This window comes from Lycorma delicatula, chromosome 9, assembly GCF_047948215.1.
Source record: "Lycorma delicatula isolate Av1 chromosome 9, ASM4794821v1, whole genome shotgun sequence".
In the NCBI taxonomy this organism is placed as follows: domain Eukaryota; kingdom Metazoa; phylum Arthropoda; class Insecta; order Hemiptera; family Fulgoridae; genus Lycorma; species Lycorma delicatula.
In genome coordinates this window covers 22,124,301-22,147,605 of record NC_134463.1, presented here as the reverse complement: position 1 = coordinate 22,147,605, position 23,305 = coordinate 22,124,301, and the positions used below count along the sequence as shown (strand labels likewise).

Here is a 23,305-nt window from a genome sequence, read left to right as displayed (position 1 = left end):
TATACTACCCAATATTGCTCATAAATGTAATTCCTGCTTTGTTTACCCATATAGTTAGTCCTTTATTATTTGGCTTCTTTCTACCATAAATCTGTTCTTTCTGGCTGAGTTCAGGACTTATCAAAATTAGCTTAAAGTTTTAGTACATTTCTACATTATTCCTTTTCCAACCTTGATTATTACTGTGTTGCTCTTTATAGTTACTCAGATGTTTAATTTGATTTGTACCTTTTTCTTCTCTGTTGTGCATCTTTCTTTTCTGAAGATCACACTGTAAAATTCATTAATTAATTTAAACGCTTGACTTTTGTTTATTTCACAATTCAATTTCAAATCATCAGAAAGTATTTAACTACCTTCTGTTTCTAAAATTACTTTGTGTCTTACACCCTAAAATAAACATAACTGCCAGGTTTCAAGATTCAAACTCTTCCAGTCTTGGCAATCATTTGTAGATCTACTAACTTAAATATTCGGTGTTGCTATGGCTTATAATTTCTTCATAGGCTCATCCCTATCTTTTTTACAAAAATTGTCACTACTTTCCTCAACAAACATAAATCTCCTTTGCATTCCTTCTTGTTGAATTTAACATTTCAAATCTAGCTTATTTATTATGCTACAATAGAATGATTTAAATGAAAATGCGAGGATTCTGAAGAAAGAACATGTATTCTAAACTTTCACATTTCCCAAAGGTTACAAAATTTTAATCTTTTATAATAATTTAAGGTTCTCACTCCCTCCCACCTACAGCAGCTGCAGTAAAGATATCTAGCATCCACAGTATTTTTGTTCAGTTAGTAAGAAATAATTGCCAAGATTGGTTGAAATCGGTCCTGTGATTTAGGAGTTGTGTAACAAATATACATATGTATATGACTTTTATTTATATTAAGATTTTATTTACTCATTATGGGTTGATTACTGTTTTTTTTTTTAAGGGGAAATTTTAGCTTTCTAGTTAAGTGGGAGAATAAGTGATGAATAATTCAGTGAGGGCTTTTGCATTTGTATATGAATACAAAATAAATATGCAAAAACCAATAAAATATGTCTTTTTAAGTCATGTTTATGTCTCAAAAGAATTGTTAAATTGAGTAAAATTAACTGTTGTTTTAATTATGCCTTAATGAATAAACCAATTAACAGTTATTCACTCTAGTTTTTATTATGAGTACTGCTTATATTTCTTAGTTTCATTCTTTTATCACTTGTTGGAAAACAACGACCCAAATGTGTTAAAGGATAAATAATGAACGTTTAAAAATCTAGAAATATTTAAATTAAAAAGTAACAATAAAATGATCATAAATGAACAAATTAACAATCAAGCAGATGTTCTTTTCAAAAACCTCGATTTATTGAAAATGAACTAGGTAAATAAAATAAAAGGTAAGTATAACCATTAAAACAAATAAACAAGAAGGCCAGATAAGCCAGTTAAATGTAGGGAGGAGAGTTGACTAAACACTATATAAAGAAAGATTAATAGAAATTTAAAAGTACCAGTACAATTAGTTTTGACAATGGAGTGGTTCCAAAATGCGTCAACAAGTGATAAAAGAATGAAGCTAAGAAAGGTAAGCAGTAATCAACGTAAAAACTGTAATGATCTTAGCAGAAAAGATAATAGTAATTATTATCTTAGTAACAACAATTTTAAGTTATTCACTCCTTTTACTCTTCACATAGTATGCAAACAGAACAAATAAAGTATGTAAGTGTCTTTTTTTTACACTCTTACTCAAGTAAAGAATGCAGCTGTCTATGCACCCTGAATTAAGAAAGCTGCATTAGATAACTAGAGACTTCTGGATATACATAAAAATTCTTTTTTGTTTTTATTTTTTGATGTAATTAGAATTATGTACTAACTGATGATGCAGGATCCTATGAAAGTCGACTACTGGTATTAGTTTTTTTAGGTTTTCTGTTACTGTGTTTAGTGGTTGATTTGTTGTTTTTTGATGTATATATATATATATATATATATATATATATATCAGACAACAGTAAAATCTAGCTTTCCACCAGCACTACAGAATCTAACAATGTTTCTTACCTTATTTTATTGTTTTTCCAATTTTTACATTAAAAGTGCTTTCGAGGGTTTCCCTCATCATCTGTTAATAAACATTTTTTTTTTAAATACACAAAATTAAAATTTGTTGCATATTGTTAAATATGTAGTCAGAATTAAAATAAAGATAAAAAATAAAAATATTGCCTGTAGCCAGCCACACATACAGTACTGTATTAATATTATAATGTACAAATTTTAATGTGTAATTTTTTCAACAAAATTTTGATTAACTGATTCAGAGGGAAACCCTCGAAAGCACTTTTAATATAAAAATTGGAGAAACAATAAGACAAGGTAAGAAACATTGTTAGATTCTGTACTGGTGGTGGAAAGCTAGGTTTTACTTTTGCCTTTGATATAATTAGTACAGAGGAAGATATGTACAAATACAATAAAAAAAGATTTAATTTTACTAGATTAATATATATATATATATATATATATAATTTTTTTTGATTGTAGAATTTATTTAGACTGTAATAGCAACTTAATTCAAAAGGTGGGCAGTGTAGGTTTTCTCCTTAAAATTTGGAATAAATTGATAATTTTAATTGCATTTCGTAATTCAAAAAAAGTTCTGATAAATGACAATGCTATATATTCAGAAAAGTTTGAAATTATTACATGAATAATATTATTTTTAAGAATGGATATTGTTTTAATAAATTAAATTAGACAATTAAATTAGATGTTAACAGGAAAAGAAGGTGGATGTTATGTAAAGTAGTAGTTTAGTTTCAGTGAGTTGTTTATGGTTTAGTGAATTTGGTTTGATACATAGAACTTCAAAAAAAAAAAGGCCACATGCTAGTTCTCTGAAACTGCACAGTTTTCTTTTCCATGTGAAATTACTCTTTGAGCATATGTCACTGAATGATATCTTGGAATGCCTAAAAAAATAAAATGGAGGTTGGAAAAAAGTTGTGAGATTGATTACCAGTTTTAGAAAGTCTATAATAGAATATCCAATATGTGATCATTTTAGGCTCTGACGAAACTGCATATAGTGAAGTTTCCAATTTTTTTCCATTATCATGAATTAGATGTACTAATGTATACCAAGAATTAAAGAATGAAAAAAATAAGAGATTAAAAATAATTAAATTTATTGCTCCTGTATAGAAATGCCCAAGATATCTTACATTAAATTTACTTCTTCCCTTAAATTAAAATAAAATATTTTTTTTTTTGTGAATAAATATTGCTATAGGTCTTTTCTTTCTATTTGTGAACTTGCTGTTTTAGTTAATTCAAAAATTGATTAGTGGACATGTTATTTAAAACAATTGTTCTATACAGTTTATTCATGAAGATTATTAATTTAACAATGCTACGTTATTATTTTCAATATTGTTAGAACAAAACTATCATCCATTTTAAAGAGGTATAAGCTGCTATCACCATTTGACGATAAGCTGCTATCATCATTTGATGATGATTGTCAACAACATTTGGTTATATATTTCTATAGTGAGTTTATATATTAACTGATTTGTTAAACATGGTATTTTTCCAAGTTGCTACTCTCTGAGACTCCCTCCCCATCTGAAAACTATAGATCATTAAAATAAGATTATAAAAATAAATTTCTTTCCTTCTATGTGATACAAACTATAACTCTAAAAATTTCAATTTTTAAAACATTCTTTAAAGTAATAGCAATTTTGTATGATTCTGTTATCAAGAATTAACGCTTTTGTGTTCCTTGCTCCTAAACCTGCTGAAATGTTAGTGTGGAGTGTGTTGGATTGTCTTTGATTTAGTTATCACAGTTGCCTATTAGTGCCAGTTATTGATTTTCAGTAGAGAATAGCAATAAATAAAACTGGTTAATATAATTTGTTTGACTGGTGAATGCTTAGTTTATAGTCTATTGAAGTTTAAAGCTTGATATGCTTTATTTTTATCGATAATTGAAAGAGATGTCATCAGATCAGATTGTTATGAGATTAGAATATTTTACAAAAATGTGTTTTGTCATTAATAATTGATATTTCTCTCATTTTACCTTATCCAGAGGTATAAATTATATTAGATTAATTCTCAGAATTGTGTGCAATTTTTTAATATAAAAAAAATTAAGGATGAATTAGGAAAATTAGGAACAATAATGGTAATTAATATCTAGTTAAATATCCATACAAACAGTTGAGTCTAACATGAAAACAAATCTATACATGTTATATTTACTCTTCGTAAATATTCACTTTATGAATAACGTAGGCTTGCTTGAGTCAGGGGATGTAAGGTATTTAGAAACGAAATTGACTCGTTATCTCATATACGTAGAATAGCATAAAAATTAACAATAACCAACTTGATAAGTCAGCAAGTAGTGTGTTGATTGAAAAATGATATCTAAGAAGATTACAAAAGTCAATTTTGAAATCTGTTTGGATAAATGGAGTTCAACACTGGGTATATTGAGAATTTAAAATTAAAAATCTTCCATGTTTCTAAACAAAATGTATAACAGTTCTATGGAGCTAATGGTAAATTAATAATGCTAAAAATGGTTAAAGATTATAATAAGGTAGTATTGATCGTTTATTTATTTAGTGGATTGATATAAAAATATTATTTTATTTTTTATTCCACACCTATATCCAACTTATTGCAGTTCCATAGGCCTATATGTCCAAATCATTACTATCAGCTTTGAAATATAATGCTATCAACTATATCATTTTAGTGAAAACATTTACTTAATTAAATTATTGTAATTAATTGCAGGTTAAATTAATTTCATTTATGAATATAGTAATGCAAATTAATATTTTTAATTTTGTTATTGCCGTAATCAGAAAGAAATTACAGGTTCCAAAAACCTATTTTAACCTATTAAATAGTAATCTATTTTAAATAGACATTTCTTGTTTAGAACAGATTAACAAACATGTCACTTTGTTCAGTAGTGTGTTATATCTACATCTCTGTCTGTAGCCAAATAAAACAAGTGCTGTGCTCCTCTTCAAATATGAACTTTGCCTTGTTAAATTGTAATAAATTTACATGATGTGTATATTTTTGTGAAAATATTTATTTTAACTGTAGCCTAATTATGATAAAGAAAATATAGATGTTGCCAGCCACTGCTCCATCGCTGTTAACAATCTTAGCGCCAATGCTGACTCATCTGCTAACCACAGAAGTTGGCACATTGGCTATTTATGTTGTTCTCTTAAGTTCAGTAAAAGCAACCAACCAGCAAGTTTCAGTTGTGATATTGAGCATATGGATACATTCGTTTTGTGTATGGATTTAGTAAGTTCTGAGATGTCTGTCATTATTGTTTTTTGTCACGTAGTCTCTGATCTTCATTAAACAAAAATGTCCAATGTGAACAATGAAAACAAAAGACAAAAAGTTATGTCTCTAGTTAGAAAAGTCGACCTTATAGATAAACTGGAAATTGATGAAAGCACAGCTTCAGTAGCAAGAAGACCGTTTAACATTAAATCAACTGTTCGCTACATAAAGAAAAATGAAGAAAAGATACAGAAACCAGTGTAATGGTAGAATCTTCTCAGTCAGCTAAGGTTACATCTGTATGTTGTGACACAAACATTGAGAAAACTTAAAATGCTTTGAATTTATGAATCAAAGGGTACCTTTCAATTAGTTTCTTATGTGAGAAAAAGCATGACATTTGTATGACCACTTTGTTAAGTCTGAAAATTAAAGTGGGACCAGTGCATTTGCATTTTCTGCTAGTAAAGGATGGTTTTTCCTGCCCAATATTAGCATAACTGGAGAAGCAGCATCAGCTTATGATGAAGTAGTGCATTCATTTCCAGAAAAACTACATAACCTTACATCAACAAAAGGCTATCTACCAAATCAAGTTTTTAACACAAATGAAACAAGCTTATTTTGGAAGAGGATGCCTTCATGAACCTTTTTCTATTGGAAAAGGAAAAGTCTGCTCCAGGTTTTAAAAAATCTAACGATCAACTGACAGTCCTGTTTTGCTATAATGCTAGTGGTGACTTCATGCTGAAATCAACTCTTGTTTACAAATCGTTAAATCCAAGGGCATTGAAAGGTAAAGATAAAAATCATTTTCCAGTTTTATAGAAATCAGACCAAAAAGTGAGGGTAACATATTTTTGAGTGGTTTCATTTTTTGTGAAACTTTATATGAAAACAAAGTCTTTGTCATTTAAAGTTCTTCTTTTAATTGATAATGCTTCAGGACATCCAGAAGAAGTAAAATGTGTGCATCCTAATGTAGAAATGTTATTTCTGCCATCAAACATGTCAGATCTTATTCAACCTTTGGATCAGACGATCATTGCTGCTTTCAAAACCTATTATCTGTGGTGGACTTTCAATGGATTGGTGAGTGAAACAGAGGTGGATAATTCATTGACTGTGAGTCAGTGGTGGAAACATTACACCACTGCAAATATTAAGGAGTCCGTTGATGAAATTAAATTATCAGTGATCAATGCATGCTGGCGAATCTGGAACAGTTTTCATTGTTAAGCAAAGAATGAAAACTGAAAAAAAAAAAACGAAAACATAAAACTGCTAATAAAATTGTGAACAATATTGCGTAAATAGCACATAAAATTCAAGGTGATTTTAATGAAATCGACGCTTGAGATGTTCAGGAGCTTATGCACTGTGACAAGGAAGAGCTCATGAGAGAAAAACTTAAGAGCTGATAATACAGCCTTTACCGCTAATAATGGAGGTTTCTGAAACTAACCCTTTTCTACAGCGGTCAATAAATTTATAATGACAGCTTGAAGGAGCATTAGTGCCATACACCGAATTACATAAAGAACTAAAAAAAGAAAAAACGAACAAAAATTACGAGAGTTTCTTTTTAAAAGAGTAAAGTAAGTTGACAGGCCTACATTATGTAGTAAGTACATTCTGTTCTTAGTGTCTACAGTTCTATACATGCTCTACATAAGTTTTTTATTGTTCAAAATAACATGACATGAATAAAAATACAATACTCTACGTACGTAAACATATTTATTATGGCAACTCATTCATAAGCATATAGCATGTAATATACCTATTAAAAAACTTTTTAATAGGTACTGTAGTGTATAAAATTGACAATCGGGTTATTTAAGAACATAACCCCCTTCCTTTTTGTCATATAAGTTTGGTTTTGTTATTCACACTATTTACGTGGAACGGAACCCCTGAGAAAAGCAAGGGATCATTGTACTCATAAGCAGATAGCACGCTTATGAAAGCTACTTCTAAATGAAAACATTTTCGATTCAAATATTTTGTATCTATTTTTTATCATTTTATATGATTTTCATCAAATGAAAAACAAAATTAAAATTTTGCCAATCTCCATGACTGAGTTGGTAGCTTTTTGGCATTTTGTGCGGAGGTCTTGGGCTAGAATCCTGGCACATTTTCATACATTACCAACTTCCAATGGGCTAATAATGATCATAGCTCTTTATGCTTCCTTCTTTCATAAAAAATTTAAGTCAATAAAAAAATGTTTTAAGTAGTTTTATTTAGAATAAAAAAAAATTAAGTAAAATAATCTTCAAAGCAAGTAAATTAATATCGTATAAAACAAAGGGCCTCAAATTAAAAAATCATGCAATTTAGCCTCTAGCTTCATTAAAAGGTACAATAAACATTAGAATGTGTTTGTCATAATGTAACATTAATAGGTGACCTGACACAACTCCCAGAATTTGAGATAGCCAGCCCAATGATTAATAAACATCTTATGTCAGATTTACCAAGGGAAAGTGAGCAGTGAAGAAATTTTCTGTTGCCTTCTTCCACCGGACTAAAACATTTGGTTGCATATTACACTCCCAGTAAAATACAGTTGTAAGTCTATAACTATAATTTCTAGAAAAACAAGTTTGAAATTTTTGACATTATAAAAAAGCACTTAAAAATCTATCTTCTTAGCACTATTTTATTTATATAGACCATGTACGAGCTTTGAATTGACCAAAGGAAATTATTTTTTTAGTTAGGTATAAATATTGTTTGTTAGTTACAACAAGCTATTACTAGATAATATTTTTCCTCTTTTTTTATAATTAACCAATTTTGTATTGATCTAAATCTTAAAAAAAACTTAATTTAAAAAGTGATAAACTTCAATTAATAAAAGCCAATGGAAAATTTAATTAAACATTTCTTTTAACAAATAAAAAAATCATTGTTTTACTGGGAGTGTGATATTGGCATGGCAAGCCCACTGAAATGTAGATGTAGATGTTGGTATTCAGTCCTGAAATGTAGTTGACATTCAGTCCTACATATCGACACCTTCATTCTCTTCACTATAGGGATTGCTATATAAATAAGTGAAGTACAAATCTCTCCAGCAGAAGACTGAATAACAACTTAGTGGAGACCTGGGTAAACCTATGTACTATATCTTCTTACAAGGTTCTGCAACCACTCAACATCTGAGAAAGTAGGACCAGGAAATTGAAAGGTAAAATGTCAACATGTCCAAAGTTTCATTTAATAAATTGACTCCTGTAAATCAACTTATTTAAAAATTTCACTGTGTTTAATTTACATTTACTACTGGGTATTGGTCATAGGAGTCACTTAAAATTTGTATTAAACAATTTTACAAAAGTATCCATATATATTTTATTAACTTGCCTTAATTGGGAAATAAGCAGAACTTTATTGGTAATAATGAAGCAGAACTACAAGACACTTTATACAATATGAACATGATTTTAATGAATATTTGTGGTATGAAAATAAACATAAGAAAAACAAAAATTATAAAATATATGAGAGATAGGAAACAGAAAGTTGAGGTATTTTTAGAACTAACACAAATTACTACATTTTAATATGTAAAAAGTAATAGTTCATTAGATGGAAGAAATTAAATAGGTATTTAATGTGGATTAATGCACGCTAAAGAAGAATTATACAGAAAGAAAAGTTTATTGATATCAAGTAGTACTGTTCTAATAACAAGGAAACATTTGCTGAAAATTTTAAGCTGGAAGATTTGTTTATATGCCTCTTGAGACATGGACTGTAAGAAAAAGAGAAATGATAAATTTGAGGCTTTTGAGATGTTGTTGGAGAAGGTTTTGAAGATTTTTTTTAGACAGATAGACTGGAAAACAAGAAGGTACTAACAAGAGTGGGTGAAAAACATTTTTTTTTTTTTGTTTATTCTGGGCAAAAAATGCTTCAGCGTTATCATTGCCTGAAGGGTTCAAAAAGAACATCATTACCAACAATTGTGAAAAGAAGTATGATTGGCCACTTGTTTTGACATTCCAGCAGGTTTACAATATTGGTAGAGGGCTTAATGGAGGGAAGAAAGGGGAGAGATAGACTTAAGGATTAGTAGATAAAGCGAAGGAAGAAAAACATTATAAGAAATTTAAGTGACTGGCTTTGAATAGCAAACTTTACAGTCCACCAATCTTTGGGAGATTAGGGTGTAAAGATAAAGGTTCGTAGTTGAACTTTTAGATTTTTCCTTAGTTATGACTAAAAATGTATTAAATCTATCTAATTATTATTTTTTTAAATTAAAAAACTTAACAGAGAATATTTCAAATTTGATACAAAAGTCAAGTTTTTTACAATTAATGTCAAAAGTGTACAGTTTTATGAGGTGTTCTTAGTAAAAAAATTACAATCATACTGAATAGGACTTTATTTCAACAAAAAAATTTTAAATCATTTTTTATAGCAACTTAAAAATTTAACTAATATAATCAAATCGGTTGTTTTCTATAAAAACAACAGGATTTTAAAAATAAATTTTTGTTTTAGTCATACATTATATTTTTAATTAACATTTATTTACTGGTAATATTATGAGCGAACATTAATTATTCATTACTATCTCTTTAATAAACATATATCTAAAAAAAGAATTATTAATATGAGCACTAAATTTTAGTGATCAAAGAAAAACACACATCTATAGTATGTTCATCGTTAACAGTGAGAACTTAAATTATTTATTATATATATGAATTCCCTATTCCTCACTGTACAATATATTGGCATCATAATAATTCATTGCAAGAAAATAATATAGCACAAAAATATAAATAATTTTAATTTTAATTAAAAAAGCAAAAAAAAAACTATCATGAAATGAAATTATTCTACATAAAAAAGGCATCAAATGTTCTATGTTCTACAAACAGCAATATCCATCTAAAATAATGATAATTATTCCACATACATGTAACAATAATAATATAACTATTTATAATAAGTCTAAACAATTATGATTCTAAAAACTAAATTAAATTTTAAATGATTGGTGTCACAGATCCATAGTCATATAATATTAAACTATATAATATAACAGTTATATAATATATTTATATATAATGCTAATGTAACCTAAAATATTTATATTTATGTATAACACTGTACAAAATAACATTTAATTCACTTTTTTTTTTGATAATTTTAATAATATAATAGCGATAATAATAATAATTACAACTATAAAACACATTTTATTTAAAATAATTAAAACATTAATTAAATCTATTCCATAGTTATTAATATGTATACTTATATATTATATACAATAAATTAATTAATTATTTTAAACCTAATTATTTTTTTTTAATGCAAGTAAATAAATAATATATTTTATGTATACAAAATATAAACATATTATAGATAAAGCCAAAAACTGGTTAAGCTAAATTCTGTGACATAATAATAGTTTTATGATATCTACCAAAAACTTTTGGATAAAGATAAAGAAAAACAAATTACAGTTAATGAGGTAAATTTAAGTAACTTATTATACATATATATTTATTTTTCTTATTACAATTAGGTTCAATTAGATCAGATGATCTCAAGTTCAATCCTGGCAAGGATGTGGCACTTTTTCATCAGACAGTTCAGTTCACTTTCCTATTTAAAATATATTCAAAATCATGTTCAATTTTATAAAATTAAAGAAGGAGGAGAGGCATATCTTAGTTTCATACATGTGTGATTGTTTATCTGGGTTAATAACTTTTGATTAGCTGGAAAAAGTCTTCTAATCTGGCATGATGATTTCTATGTATCTATAGGGCATTATGTTACTAAAACTTGGAATCACAGAACTCAGAGAGATGGGGAGGTAGACAGGATCAAAAGGTCATATCTCAACTTAATGAAAATTTTACTCATAGGTTTGAGCTCTTTTAAAAATAGAAGATTTTTTTTCTTTTAAAAGTTTTCCAAAATGACTAAATTTAAAAATTAAAGGTTTAGTTTAAATTTTCATTCTAGATTTTTTTAAATTTTTAGTTTGAGACATCAAGGTCTTGGTCTTTAAATTAATAATTTTAATACCCAGTTCTAGGTTCTTTTCTTCACAACTAGTATTAAAAAAAATTAAATGATATAAAAGTAAAAAATGAATTTGGTATACATATGACAATTGGCTTGAAAATGAGTGATCACTCAAAGCTGCTTCCAGGTGCTACAAAATCCCCCAAACAGTACTGGAGAAATGTACTTAGTGTTTATGGAGAAAAAACCATCTAATTTAAAAATAAAGTTAATTCTAATGATGTTAAGGAGGTTACAGAATAGTAGGTTGAAGTGAAAATTTAAATGTTGTTCTTTTAAACAAATTATTTAATAAACCTGCAAATAACCAATAATCCTAAAAATGTCAGTTTCTTTACTTTATCCATAATATGAATTGAATAAACTACATGTATTCTTTATATAATATTTCTATTTGCACAGATTAAAATCACTAATTTCAGTCTAACAGTGATAAGTCTAACGTAGTAGTTAAAATTGTACACTTTTAAAATGATTTATTTATAACAGAATTTAAAAAAAATATGTAGTATAAATAATATTTATTTTATATATGTATTTTAATAAAAAAATATAATTTCTTAATAACAAAATATTATTGAAGTTATAGAAAATAAATTTTACTTTAAAATATGGATGATCTTTTATTATTTTCTTAAACATGATTATAACTTCTATAACTTTTGATTCATAATTTACATATAAGAAACTTTTCAACGATTTTTATTAAATTCATTTTAACTGTCAGTTAACATAATTTAGAAAAATTAGGAGAGGGGAACCAGTGGTTAATATTCTGGCTGATTTTTAGCCTAGACTTCTGTAAGATTGTCCAGCACAAAATTCTGACTGCATGCAGTAACCCATTCAAAGGAAAACTGCTCTCATCATTATTTAACTTGAATGATCTGTGGGAACTGGTTCATTAAGTATGATATCAGCTGTTGGCATTTCATTCTTATTTCATGTAAGTCTATTTTCCAGATTGCTACTCCATGAACCTTCAGGTTGTAAGGGAGTATCATAAATTAGTAATAATATAGACGCAATTATTTTAATTATTTATTTACATATTTTATAACATAAAATACTGTCACATTCTATTTTAACCATCATGTTTATGACATCATATATCATAGTTTGCATAGTGCAATAGGTAAAGTAACATTCTTTACTACAAAATTGCAAGACAGAGAGACAACTGATGTTTCCTAGTAATTATTAATTTTTAATACTATTCCACTCATAATTCGTAGATAATCAGAATTAAACAAATTAAGCTGGTAAGTTGTAATAAAGGATACTGGGCAAAACTTATCTATATTACCCTGATGGATGTATCACGTCTTCTCACCATCCATCTTTTATTTTATCTTTAATCTCTTTTTCTCCTGATATTAGTTTTATGAGTACATGTCTGATTATTATATTCTCTATGCTTAGACGCACAGATCTGAGGAACAAATTAGAATATCCAGGAACTATTTTTCCTGTATGGCTGCTGCACAATTTGCTTAATGGGTGAGATTAATATCAGGTAAATTGGACTTCCAAGCTGGCCTCCATGGTGCGAGTGTTAAAATCTTGCCCTTTCATCTGGAGGCCTGATCCTGATCAGGCATGGCAGTTTTCACACACGCTACAAATCATTCATCTCATCCTCTGAAGCAATACCTAACGGTAGTCCTAGAGGTTAAACAAGATGAAAAAAAAACTGAATCTCCAAATCTTAAGTATTTTAATGATGTTACTAATTGTTAGTCTTGCCCACACAGCTCATAAATGATTGTAAATTATATAAGGCCCTATTTAAAAACAGAAAAGTAAAATTATAGGTAGAAAAATTTTTAGAACCACTTTGAACTAAAGATAGATCAAAGGTAGTGATTATAAAGAATGAAACAAAATAATGTTCAATTAAAATTTCTTCTACTCTTATAAAACATTAGATATATTTCAAAAAGATAGATCTTGTCATATGAATAGAACTAAGGTAATCAAGTTGATTATATAAAACAAACTATTATAAAATTTTAAATAATTAAAAAATAGAACATTTAATAAAAACATTAAAAAACATAGAATGCATTTTTAGGCTTTGATTTATACATTATTTAATAGTTTTATTAAATTAATGAATTTAATTTACAACTTAAGCTATAAAATATTTTTAGCTTACTGATTTATTTTTTTGTTTTCTATGAAAAACATGCTTCTGGAGATACCTCCAAAGATCAGATTTGATGCTGGTTCCACAACTGATAAATATTACTAATGATATAATTCAATATATGAAAGAATTTACAAATAATTTTTTTTAGATTGAAAATTAATTTTAATTTTACAATATAAATGTAATTAGAAAAAAAATATATATACATGTAAATATAAAAGAACTGATGTACCTCCAAATGTGTGTTATTCATTGAGAAATGAAAAATTAATTCACAAGGTATCATAATTCCTTCTTTGTATTTTGCTTAGGTACATTCACAAATTCTATTAGGAAGAAGTATTCCTTTTTTGAATTCTAGTGCACATGTAGTTTTTTATTTGATAACTCATTTGGTATGTGTGGTTCGATTAAAATTTTGAAAATATTACTTTTTATTTATTGCCATGTTCTTAATGCCATTTCCAGGCTTCACATGAAAAGTATGATTTTTTACTGAAAAAAATTGATTAACTACTTTGTATTTACAATATCACAAACGTACATAAATGCAAATATACATATAAGATCGGATTGTCAAGTGTAATATAAATAATTTTTTTTGTGAAAAATATCTTTTTTAATTTATTAGAAGTAGTTATAAAAAAAATTAAGAAAACAAAATTTAAAAACAAAAAGGAAATGAAACATGCTTTTTGTCACTTAAGTGTTTGAACACTAACAATGGAGCTATATTATAACTCCAAAAATATTTTTTGAAAGCATGTAATAATATTTAAAAAGCGAGTTATTTTATTTTTACATTTGGTTTTATTCAAAAGTTAAATCAGATTTTATCATATACATTAATGAATTTTTCCTTTTTTTTACCTCCTATACTTTTTAAATATTCAATCTCTTAATATTTAAAAGTGAATTTCTTAATAACTCAATGGATATGATAAAATACATTAAATAGATTCCTGGACTACTGAGTGATCTGTATTATTATCCATAAGTATTCCAGAATATTTATTATGTCTTTATTTGATTAGGACCTATAAGTATATCTTGTGTTCCTATAGCAATAAGAGTTAAGATAGATGAGTTATAACCTAGAATTACAGGGACAAGATGTAACATTAATTAGAACCCAAAAACAAAATGGTAGTTGAGAGATAGAACCAGTAACATTAAAATTTAACTAGTAAAGCTAAGCTTTGGTTTTGCCAACTTTCCACATGGAAAGGCAATTTTTAAGCTCTGTGCTACCCAAACAGATAGTGTTGAGTATAACTTAAAACATTATTTGTAGACTAACGGAAGATAAAAATATTATAAAACATTTATCATATGCAATGTAATATATAATTAAAATGTAATATATAATAACAATATACAGAAATCCATAACTTTATGAATCTGTTTAAGGATGAAAGAAAAAAAAATCATTTTGCACAAAAACTATTTTAGATGTATCAAAACATGTTGCAAAAAGTAAAGTTAATTATTAACAAAATCCACTGTAGTATTAATAAGTAGAACTCTGTCACAAAAATATAATTAATTCACAAGAATAGAATGGTTAATCAGAATGTAACAGGTACATAAACAATTAACATATGTATTTTTAAACCTTTTTTGTTTTCAACTGGATGAATTTAATTACAGTAAATATTATAAACATAATTTGTACAATCTACTTGAAGTGAGTATAATTAACTTGTGCATATATTAACAAAGTAATCAATGTAGTCTTGCATTTAACCTAAAATTATTATACATGAAGGAGGCTTTAAAAATTTCTAGGATAACCAAATCTAGGCTAACCTCTAACATTAAGAGCACCGAATCTAATAAACTTTGACTTATTTATATGCAAAATATCATAATACATCATGATTACAATTAAATTATTACAGACTAGAGTAATGCAGAATGTCTAGAACTATGTTCTAAAGCAGCCAAAACATCATGTTTTTGACGGACATATAAACGACCTTTTTTCCAAGGATTTTGTAATTGGAGAGGTTTAAAATCATCACGTAAACATCTTTCACGTGCTCCAATAACTGCAACTAAACAAAAATTGGCCAACTGATCGGCTGCATAAATTGGTCCATCTTTACCTTTAAGCACAACAGCCATATTTAATTGTTTAACAACTAGATCGACAACTTCACGAGCTGATGTTCGGGGACTAACATGTAATTTTAAGCTTGTGCCCGAGCCCAGTCCTGTTTCATATGCTGCATATACCTATGAATATAAATTATTAATACAATTATTATTTTTCAATTGTAAATAAACCACAATACAACTATAAAAAAGGCATAAAAAATATACTTCAGAAAGTTTGTTAATTAAATTAAATGTATGCAGGTTACAGATTATAATATTTAGAATTTAGTATAATCAAATTTTACCCAATGGATCTCAGCAGCAAGGCCATTCTCTTTAATCCTATAAACATAGTTGTCCCGTAACATAATTGTTTAATCCCCTTGGTGTCATTAACTTATTCAGATGAGAGCCCTGCAGCTTAAGGACAGATTACACATACTTAATGCTACTATCAGCTACTACAAAAAGCCTGGGTTGTTCTATGTAGGTTTCTTCCTTTTCAATCTTGTATGTAAATTATTAACAAACATTTTCGAGATTAACAACACAGAAAAGAATACAACAACTTACTGTATTTTGATATAGCCTGATCAATAATTGGCAATAAGACAGATTTCACAAAAAAATTGAATAATGTAGAAATATTTACAAGGAAATTTTTGTTAGAAAGCTATAACTTAAAAAAAAAAAAATATTATAGTGAAAGTTCATTTAACATTCACGTATTACAAGGCAATTAAAAATAAGAATTAGTTGCTAATAAAAAATTATTGATAATTATGAATCAGAGTGCACATGTGTTATAAATTCAATTGGTTCATAAGTTGACTATTGACTGTTTTGTCAACAGTCTCTTGTTTTGCTGTGACAGTGAGTAATAGTGGCCACCATAATAAATAATACCAATAATGCATAATAAATTTAATGGTCTTGCAATATTAATTTTGAAGAGTGGGTCACTAATTATTCAAAATGATGATCTTGTTAAACAGTCATGTAAAATTTGAGAAACTTATATAAGAGAATTTTTAGACATTTCACAGATATTGTATACAGAATTATTATTCAATAAAAGATAATATAAAATGTTTGCAAGATAGCTCCCAAGAATGCTTACTGCTACTTACAAAAATCAAATGATATTTTTGAGCAATTCAAAATTTTTGGATTGTTCTTAGACAGAAAGAGAGATAAATATTTTTCCTAATTGTAACTGATGTGAATATCAATTAAAAACAGCAATCCATTTAGTATTATCATTAAAGTTTGCTGAAGTCAAAAACCATTCAAGCATAACTGATCACATCAAGAAAGATCATGGCTAAACAGAGAATTGTAGTTTTGCTGGATTTCTTGGAGCTGAGAATAACAGTCATAGCGACAGTGTAGTGTAAAATACTTCTAAAACTCAGACATACCATTTGGAAACGGTAGGGGGGGGGGAGGTTATTCCCTCTCACACGGGAAATGTTAAATATAAAAATTTGTAATGAAGACTGTTTGTTGTATATATGTCGTACTGTTTACGAATAATTTCTGCTTTAAATATTATGTACGCATAATATTAAGATATATGATAATTACCCGGTATCGAACTCAGAACCTCACATAATTTATAAAATATCGGTCGCCTTCTACAAACTCACTACAGATGTTTTTTTCCTTTCTTACGATTAATTATTGTTAAATATATATGTTAAATAAAAAATACGCCGATAGCTTTCTAAAAATATTTTTATAAATTTATTAAAATGATTATTTGTAGCTTTCTTTCCTATCAAAAATTATTTTTTTCAAATTTCTGTTATTCCCGAGTATACATTCATTTATGAATATTTAACGACATTAACTGAGATCAGTGAAGAAACGGTAAGCTATTTTGGGTGTCGAACCAGCTCCAGTCAATCATTCTTGATAACGATACAGATGCGAATTATTTTCTTGCATAGCACGATTCATTCTCGTTACCCGACTTAAAACTTAATATATCTAGAACGAAATATATCTAATATATCACTCACGAAATAACCTTTGCTTATATCAGTTTAATAAAATATGAATGGCCAAATAACCTAAAATTACAACCGAATACATAACTTGTTTCACTTTATATATTTTTTTTCGATATTGTTTAGCCGCTATTTAGAAATACTTGGATAAATTATTAAGAGAATAATACAACAAATTTATTTATTTATTATTATTAAATTTATTAATTTACTTGTAAAAATCAATCGGCATTAACTGGAATCTAACATTTTTAATCTAATAAGTAATTGGAGAAATACAAAGACTAAAACAACTGCAAATTATTGTTTCATTAATATTAAAAAAATAAATAAAACTCACCTTAATCAGTAATAAAGAATATCTCAATAAAAAGATGAAATATGGATGACGTTACAAGTTAGGTTAAGCAACAATGTTAACTGGAGGCATAATTGCACTACGTATTCAGTCGCCTATCTACCGATAATTCCCGCCAATAACTAACTACAAGACAAAACATCTCGGTGAATTTCTTTAGTTACACTTATAATGCTTCTCATCGTCTCCCCACTCCGGAATGACGTCATTAAACATGACTATTTTAAACAACAAATTATAATGAAAAATTATTCCATCTAAAATTTGGTTCGCAAACTGTTTCATTCACCATCAATTTTAGATCATCCATTACACGCCGCCTAATATTAAATTGTTTTAAAAATTTACTATCAATCTTGCCGAACTTATAATTAGATAAAATATTAAAGAGAATAAATTTTCCCTTAATCTATAAATGGACATTACTACAACCGCCAACCATATACGAAGGGGTTATAACGAGATTTTTACTTATTATTTAATTACATATAATAATTGTTTTATATACGTAATCAAGCTTAAGATATAGTACATGTAAATACGGACCCTAAAGCGCGCGCACATACAATTTTGTTATTAAGTGTTACTATATTTTTTAAATATCAAATCAGTAATTAAAAGAAAAAAAATAGTATTAATCTTTTTTAGATGTAACATGACCTCCATGCTATTAAAGAGGTAGCTACTTTACCTGCTAGACTAAAAGTTCCAGATTCGATACCCGGTTAAAATCTAAGAAATATATAATAGTGCAGTCTCTAATGACTTTCAGTCATCTTCGCAAAAAAAAAAATAAAAAATAACAGAATTGCATCTTTTATGATGTAGATTATAGAAACCACGAACGTTACGTAAGGAGGTAATGAATGATTAGTATTATTTCTAAATTTCAAAGTTATCACATCTAGCCGACTACATTGCAGTTACTATTCTTGTTTATAACATTGCACACACATTGAATGTTGCCAATATTTTTCAAAAAATTCAGCATTTATTTTGGGAAATTTATGATCAACACCCTTATAGCATTGACCTTGCAATTACATAGTCTAAACTGTTAACAGTTAATCTACCTGTTTACAAATAACTCGTTAGTTAGTTACTAAGAAAGAAACCAAAGTTACTCAAGAAACCAAATTTGTTGGTTACTTGATTTTTGCTTACATCCTACCTTGGGAAAAATATCTTTTTAACAGAAGTCCTAACATCAATGTAGTCAAAACGTTTTTATAAATGTATGTGGGACTTTTATTTAAAAAAAAAGAAAAAAATGGAAAAAAGCCGATCTACATTCTCATTCTTATCCAATCGCACATTTAGAAAGAATAGAGATATTTACTTTGAAAGAAAAGGAGGAGGAATAAATAATTTCATAAGAATTTTGTGGATATAAACTAACTCTTCATGGATGTTAAAAATTTAAATTAAGATATATCATTTTTAAAACTATAAGTTTTGAGATGACAAACCAAACAAATTTTATGAATAAAAATTTTTTAGTTATTACAAAAAGCATTTATAATAACTTAGTTCAAAACATGTACAGTTGCCCTTGCGACAATTTTGTACTACAATAACATAACTTATACACAATTTATTCTGTAAAGAAAATAATGTTATCCTGCATACATGAATATATTTAAAAAAATAAAAATATGTTATAATAATAAATATCCTACTACTACAATGAACTTACATTGTGCCACAATATAATACATTTTACTAAACTTCAAGTAACAATAAAGAAGATTACCAAAACAAGAAAGAAAACAGCTACGGATAAATACAGTCAAAATATAAAAATAATATATAAAATAAAAAATAAAAATTCAACACTATAATTACTTCAAGTTAAATAATTGTATATAATTATCATGGTATTTTGTTATCAAAGATTAGAAAATAAAAAAAGTATGTACAGAAAAAGAAGAAATGAAACTTCATTAGAATAAAATTATAATTAATTAAAAGCTTGACATATGTGTCAATATCTTATTACTCACAATCTATTTCATCCATCGGTTGTCTGTAGAAAGAAGATAATGTATTTTTAAAGATTTTGGTTAGGTTAACAAAAAAAAAAGAAATTATGCAAATGTATAATTTATAATTTCCCTTTTTTCTAAGAATGTAAATCTACATTGAGACTAGAACAATCCACATAAGTTTCTAAAAAAAATTAGTTTATTACGTTCTCAAGGGAAGGAAAAGGATTTCTGTAAAGTTGTAAATCCTAGCCCTAAAGAAAGTTAGTACAGTACATCAACATAACAAGAAATATGATTAGATTTATCGGATTGTAAATACTTAATTTAGTACTGTTTATATTAATACTTTATATTACACATAAAAAAAATCGAATATAAATACTTACTATAGCAGTTCTAATTCTGTTCTACGCAGACTAAAAAATTGGATATTTTGCATTGGTACAATAATTTTTTTCAGTATTTTGTGTCAAAAAAATTTGGTTTAAAATAGCTATAATGACAAGATGTAGCACAGATGGAATGGGGTAAATTATAATTAGAGGCTGGTGTTACAATTCAAATCATCTAACCTCTGAGACCCTGTGGTATAATCACAAGATTTAAAAACTTGATCCTCCTCTAAAACCATCTAATAGAGCTCTAAACTAGAGTATGCTTCTCATATTAGATATCTTGAACCAAAGACTGTTAACACAATAAAAAACTGAAAATGCTCATAATAAAGTAAGAAATATCTGTTTATTAAGCAAAAGATTAATGCTACAACAGTATGTTGTTATAACTAAAAGTTTTACAATATTTCTTAGAGCAGATAAATCATTTCGTATGAGGTACAGTAAAATATAAACTAAACTTCTTTCAATATTTTATTGAATTAGTGTTTCTATAAAGAAAATTATTTTTGTTTGTAATTTCCATTTATTTTTAAACATTTCTGGCTTTGAAGAGATAGGTGTTTGGTTCTTGTATCATAGAAACCAGTAGGGCATGCATGCTCAAAGTCGCATACAAAGTTTTCCATCTCTTCATTCCTTTTAAATTGTTGGCTTCCCAATTGCTCCTTGAGAGATCAAAACAAGTAGTGGTTACATGATGTTAAGTCAGCAGTGGAGAGAGTATTTAGATATATTTACTAATATTGAGATTAATGTATATATATTTGTTTGTTCAGAAGAAGAAACAGAATTTTGAGAATACTTTAATGACTCTTGTATATTGTTTTAAGGTAATGTAGATTTCTACATTTCAACCAGATTCTTTACAGGTGATTAATATTCCTTGGATTAAAAAACAACTTAGTAAAAAATAAAATTAAAATAGGAAATAGAATTTAATAGCTGTTATATTTTTAAAGTAATAATATTTTAAATAAGCACTGGAAAGTGAAAAACGTACAAAATTAATGTCTAGGATTAAGAACTTAAAAATGTATATATGTCTACACAAGACACATCAACTTTCCTAAACCTATGGACCATATCTTATGAACTTCAAATAATTATCTAACTTAAATAAATATTTTGTATACAGTGCTAAATATAAGTATGGATGACCATGTTTTGTATTAACTGAAAAAAATACATGACTCATTGTATGGTAATACTAAATTTTCAAATATTATGAACAACTAATAAAAAACAAACTTAATATTACAAATATAGAAAATAATTTGGAAATTCTAGAAATCAATAATGATGATTGGTGATAATGTTTTAGATAAACAGTTAAGTAAAATGTTTGTCAAAGTTGAAGTACTTGTTAAGGATATGACAGAAGTTATTTTTGAAGTAAAGAATTTAAAAATACTTTAATAATAAATGATAGAAGAATAAGAATGAAAATAAAAACTGGGTGGCTTCAGCCAATAAATGTCTCTGGATAGTGAAGTTCTTTACCCATAAACTGCTGACAAAAAAGCAAAAATAAAGATTAATAATATTAATCTTTATAATTTTAGTTAATATTAATAAGGACATAAAGTATAGGATCAGACTTTTTAACTTTTTTCCAATATAACAACTTTAACAAACGTCAGATTGAGCCTCCATGAGGTGCACCTGGATATATTCAAAACAAATAGGAGAAATTTATCCAGTCAACTGAATCTAAACAAACTTCACAACTTCATCCATCAAGTCATACCCCATTGTCATCTCACTAGATCACATCTAGAGTTGTAACTAGGGACCTAATCCCACCACAGGTTACTTCTTGATGGTCAACCATGAAGGTCTTTTAAGGAATACTAATGGCAACTAGATCATGTCTCATAGTCAAACAGCACACCACAAAGAGATCTACAATGTAAAAGTTCTCTGAGGAGTAGACTCAGGCTCAGATCACTATATAATCAAAATTAAAATTAAATTCACTTCCTAAAGGAAGCAACAAAACCAAGCCCCTAAAACTAAAAGGAAAATAGATTCAACCCAATTAATCAAGAATGAAAATTACCAAAAAGCAACTGAAAAAATAACAATTACGTATAATCTTGAAGACCTTGTCAACAACCTTAAATAAACTGCAGATGAATTATCCCCAATAAAACACCATAAAAAGCATCTATAATGGAACAGTGAATGCGACAAAATAGTCGAGAAGAGACATCAAACATGGCTATTACACAAATCCCAAAAATCAAAAACATCCTTCCAAAATCTGGTAAAACAAAGAAAAGAAACCACCTGAATCCTAAGGAAAATAAAAGACAACACTATAAAGATACACTAAAATCAATAGAAGGAGAATTTGACAAAATGCAGTTGAGAAAATACCACGAAGTCTTCAAAAAACAATTCCAACAATATGAAACCCTAATCCTATTAATGCAGGATGAAAACCATAACCTGGCCTATAACAATAAAGACAATGCAGAAATCCTAGCTAAATATTTCAACAAACTCCTAAATTACGAAGAACTGACAAAACTCCTAAACGTTGACATCAGCACCACAATAACAACTCCACCACCTCAATAACAACAACACCACCAGAAAACATCAACCCTCCTATAATAAAAGAAGTCTACCAAACACTAGGCGAGATGAAGAATGATAAAAGTGGCAAGAGAAGATCAGACCTTTGTAGAGGTATGGAAATATGCAGGAACACCAGCAAAAGTCCCCCTTTATCAACAGCTTATCAACATCTGGATCAAAGAAGAACTACCAGGACATTGTAAAATAGACCTCATCCACCCATTACACAAAAAGTGGACAAAACAGACCCTAACAACTACAGGAGAATCTCATTCCTAGACACAAAATACAAAATTCTTTCAAGAATTACCGT

The 23,305-nt window shown here is 27.5% G+C and overlaps 1 protein-coding gene across 4 annotated transcripts in view; it reads right to left on the bottom strand.

The window, feature by feature from the left end:
- Nucleotides 1–9,728: 9,728 nt before the first annotated feature.
- Nucleotides 9,729–23,305, bottom strand: part of wake (ankyrin repeat and fibronectin type III domain containing protein wide awake) — a 302,255-nt gene continuing 288,678 nt past the window's right edge. For all 4 annotated transcript variants that reach the window (XM_075374448.1, XM_075374446.1, XM_075374450.1 and 1 more), the window contains one exon: nt 9,729–15,791. In XM_075374448.1, the coding sequence (XP_075230563.1) occupies nt 15,456–15,791 (336 nt within the window). In that variant the 3' untranslated portion in view covers nt 9,729–15,455. The remainder of the gene's footprint in view (nt 15,792–23,305) is intronic.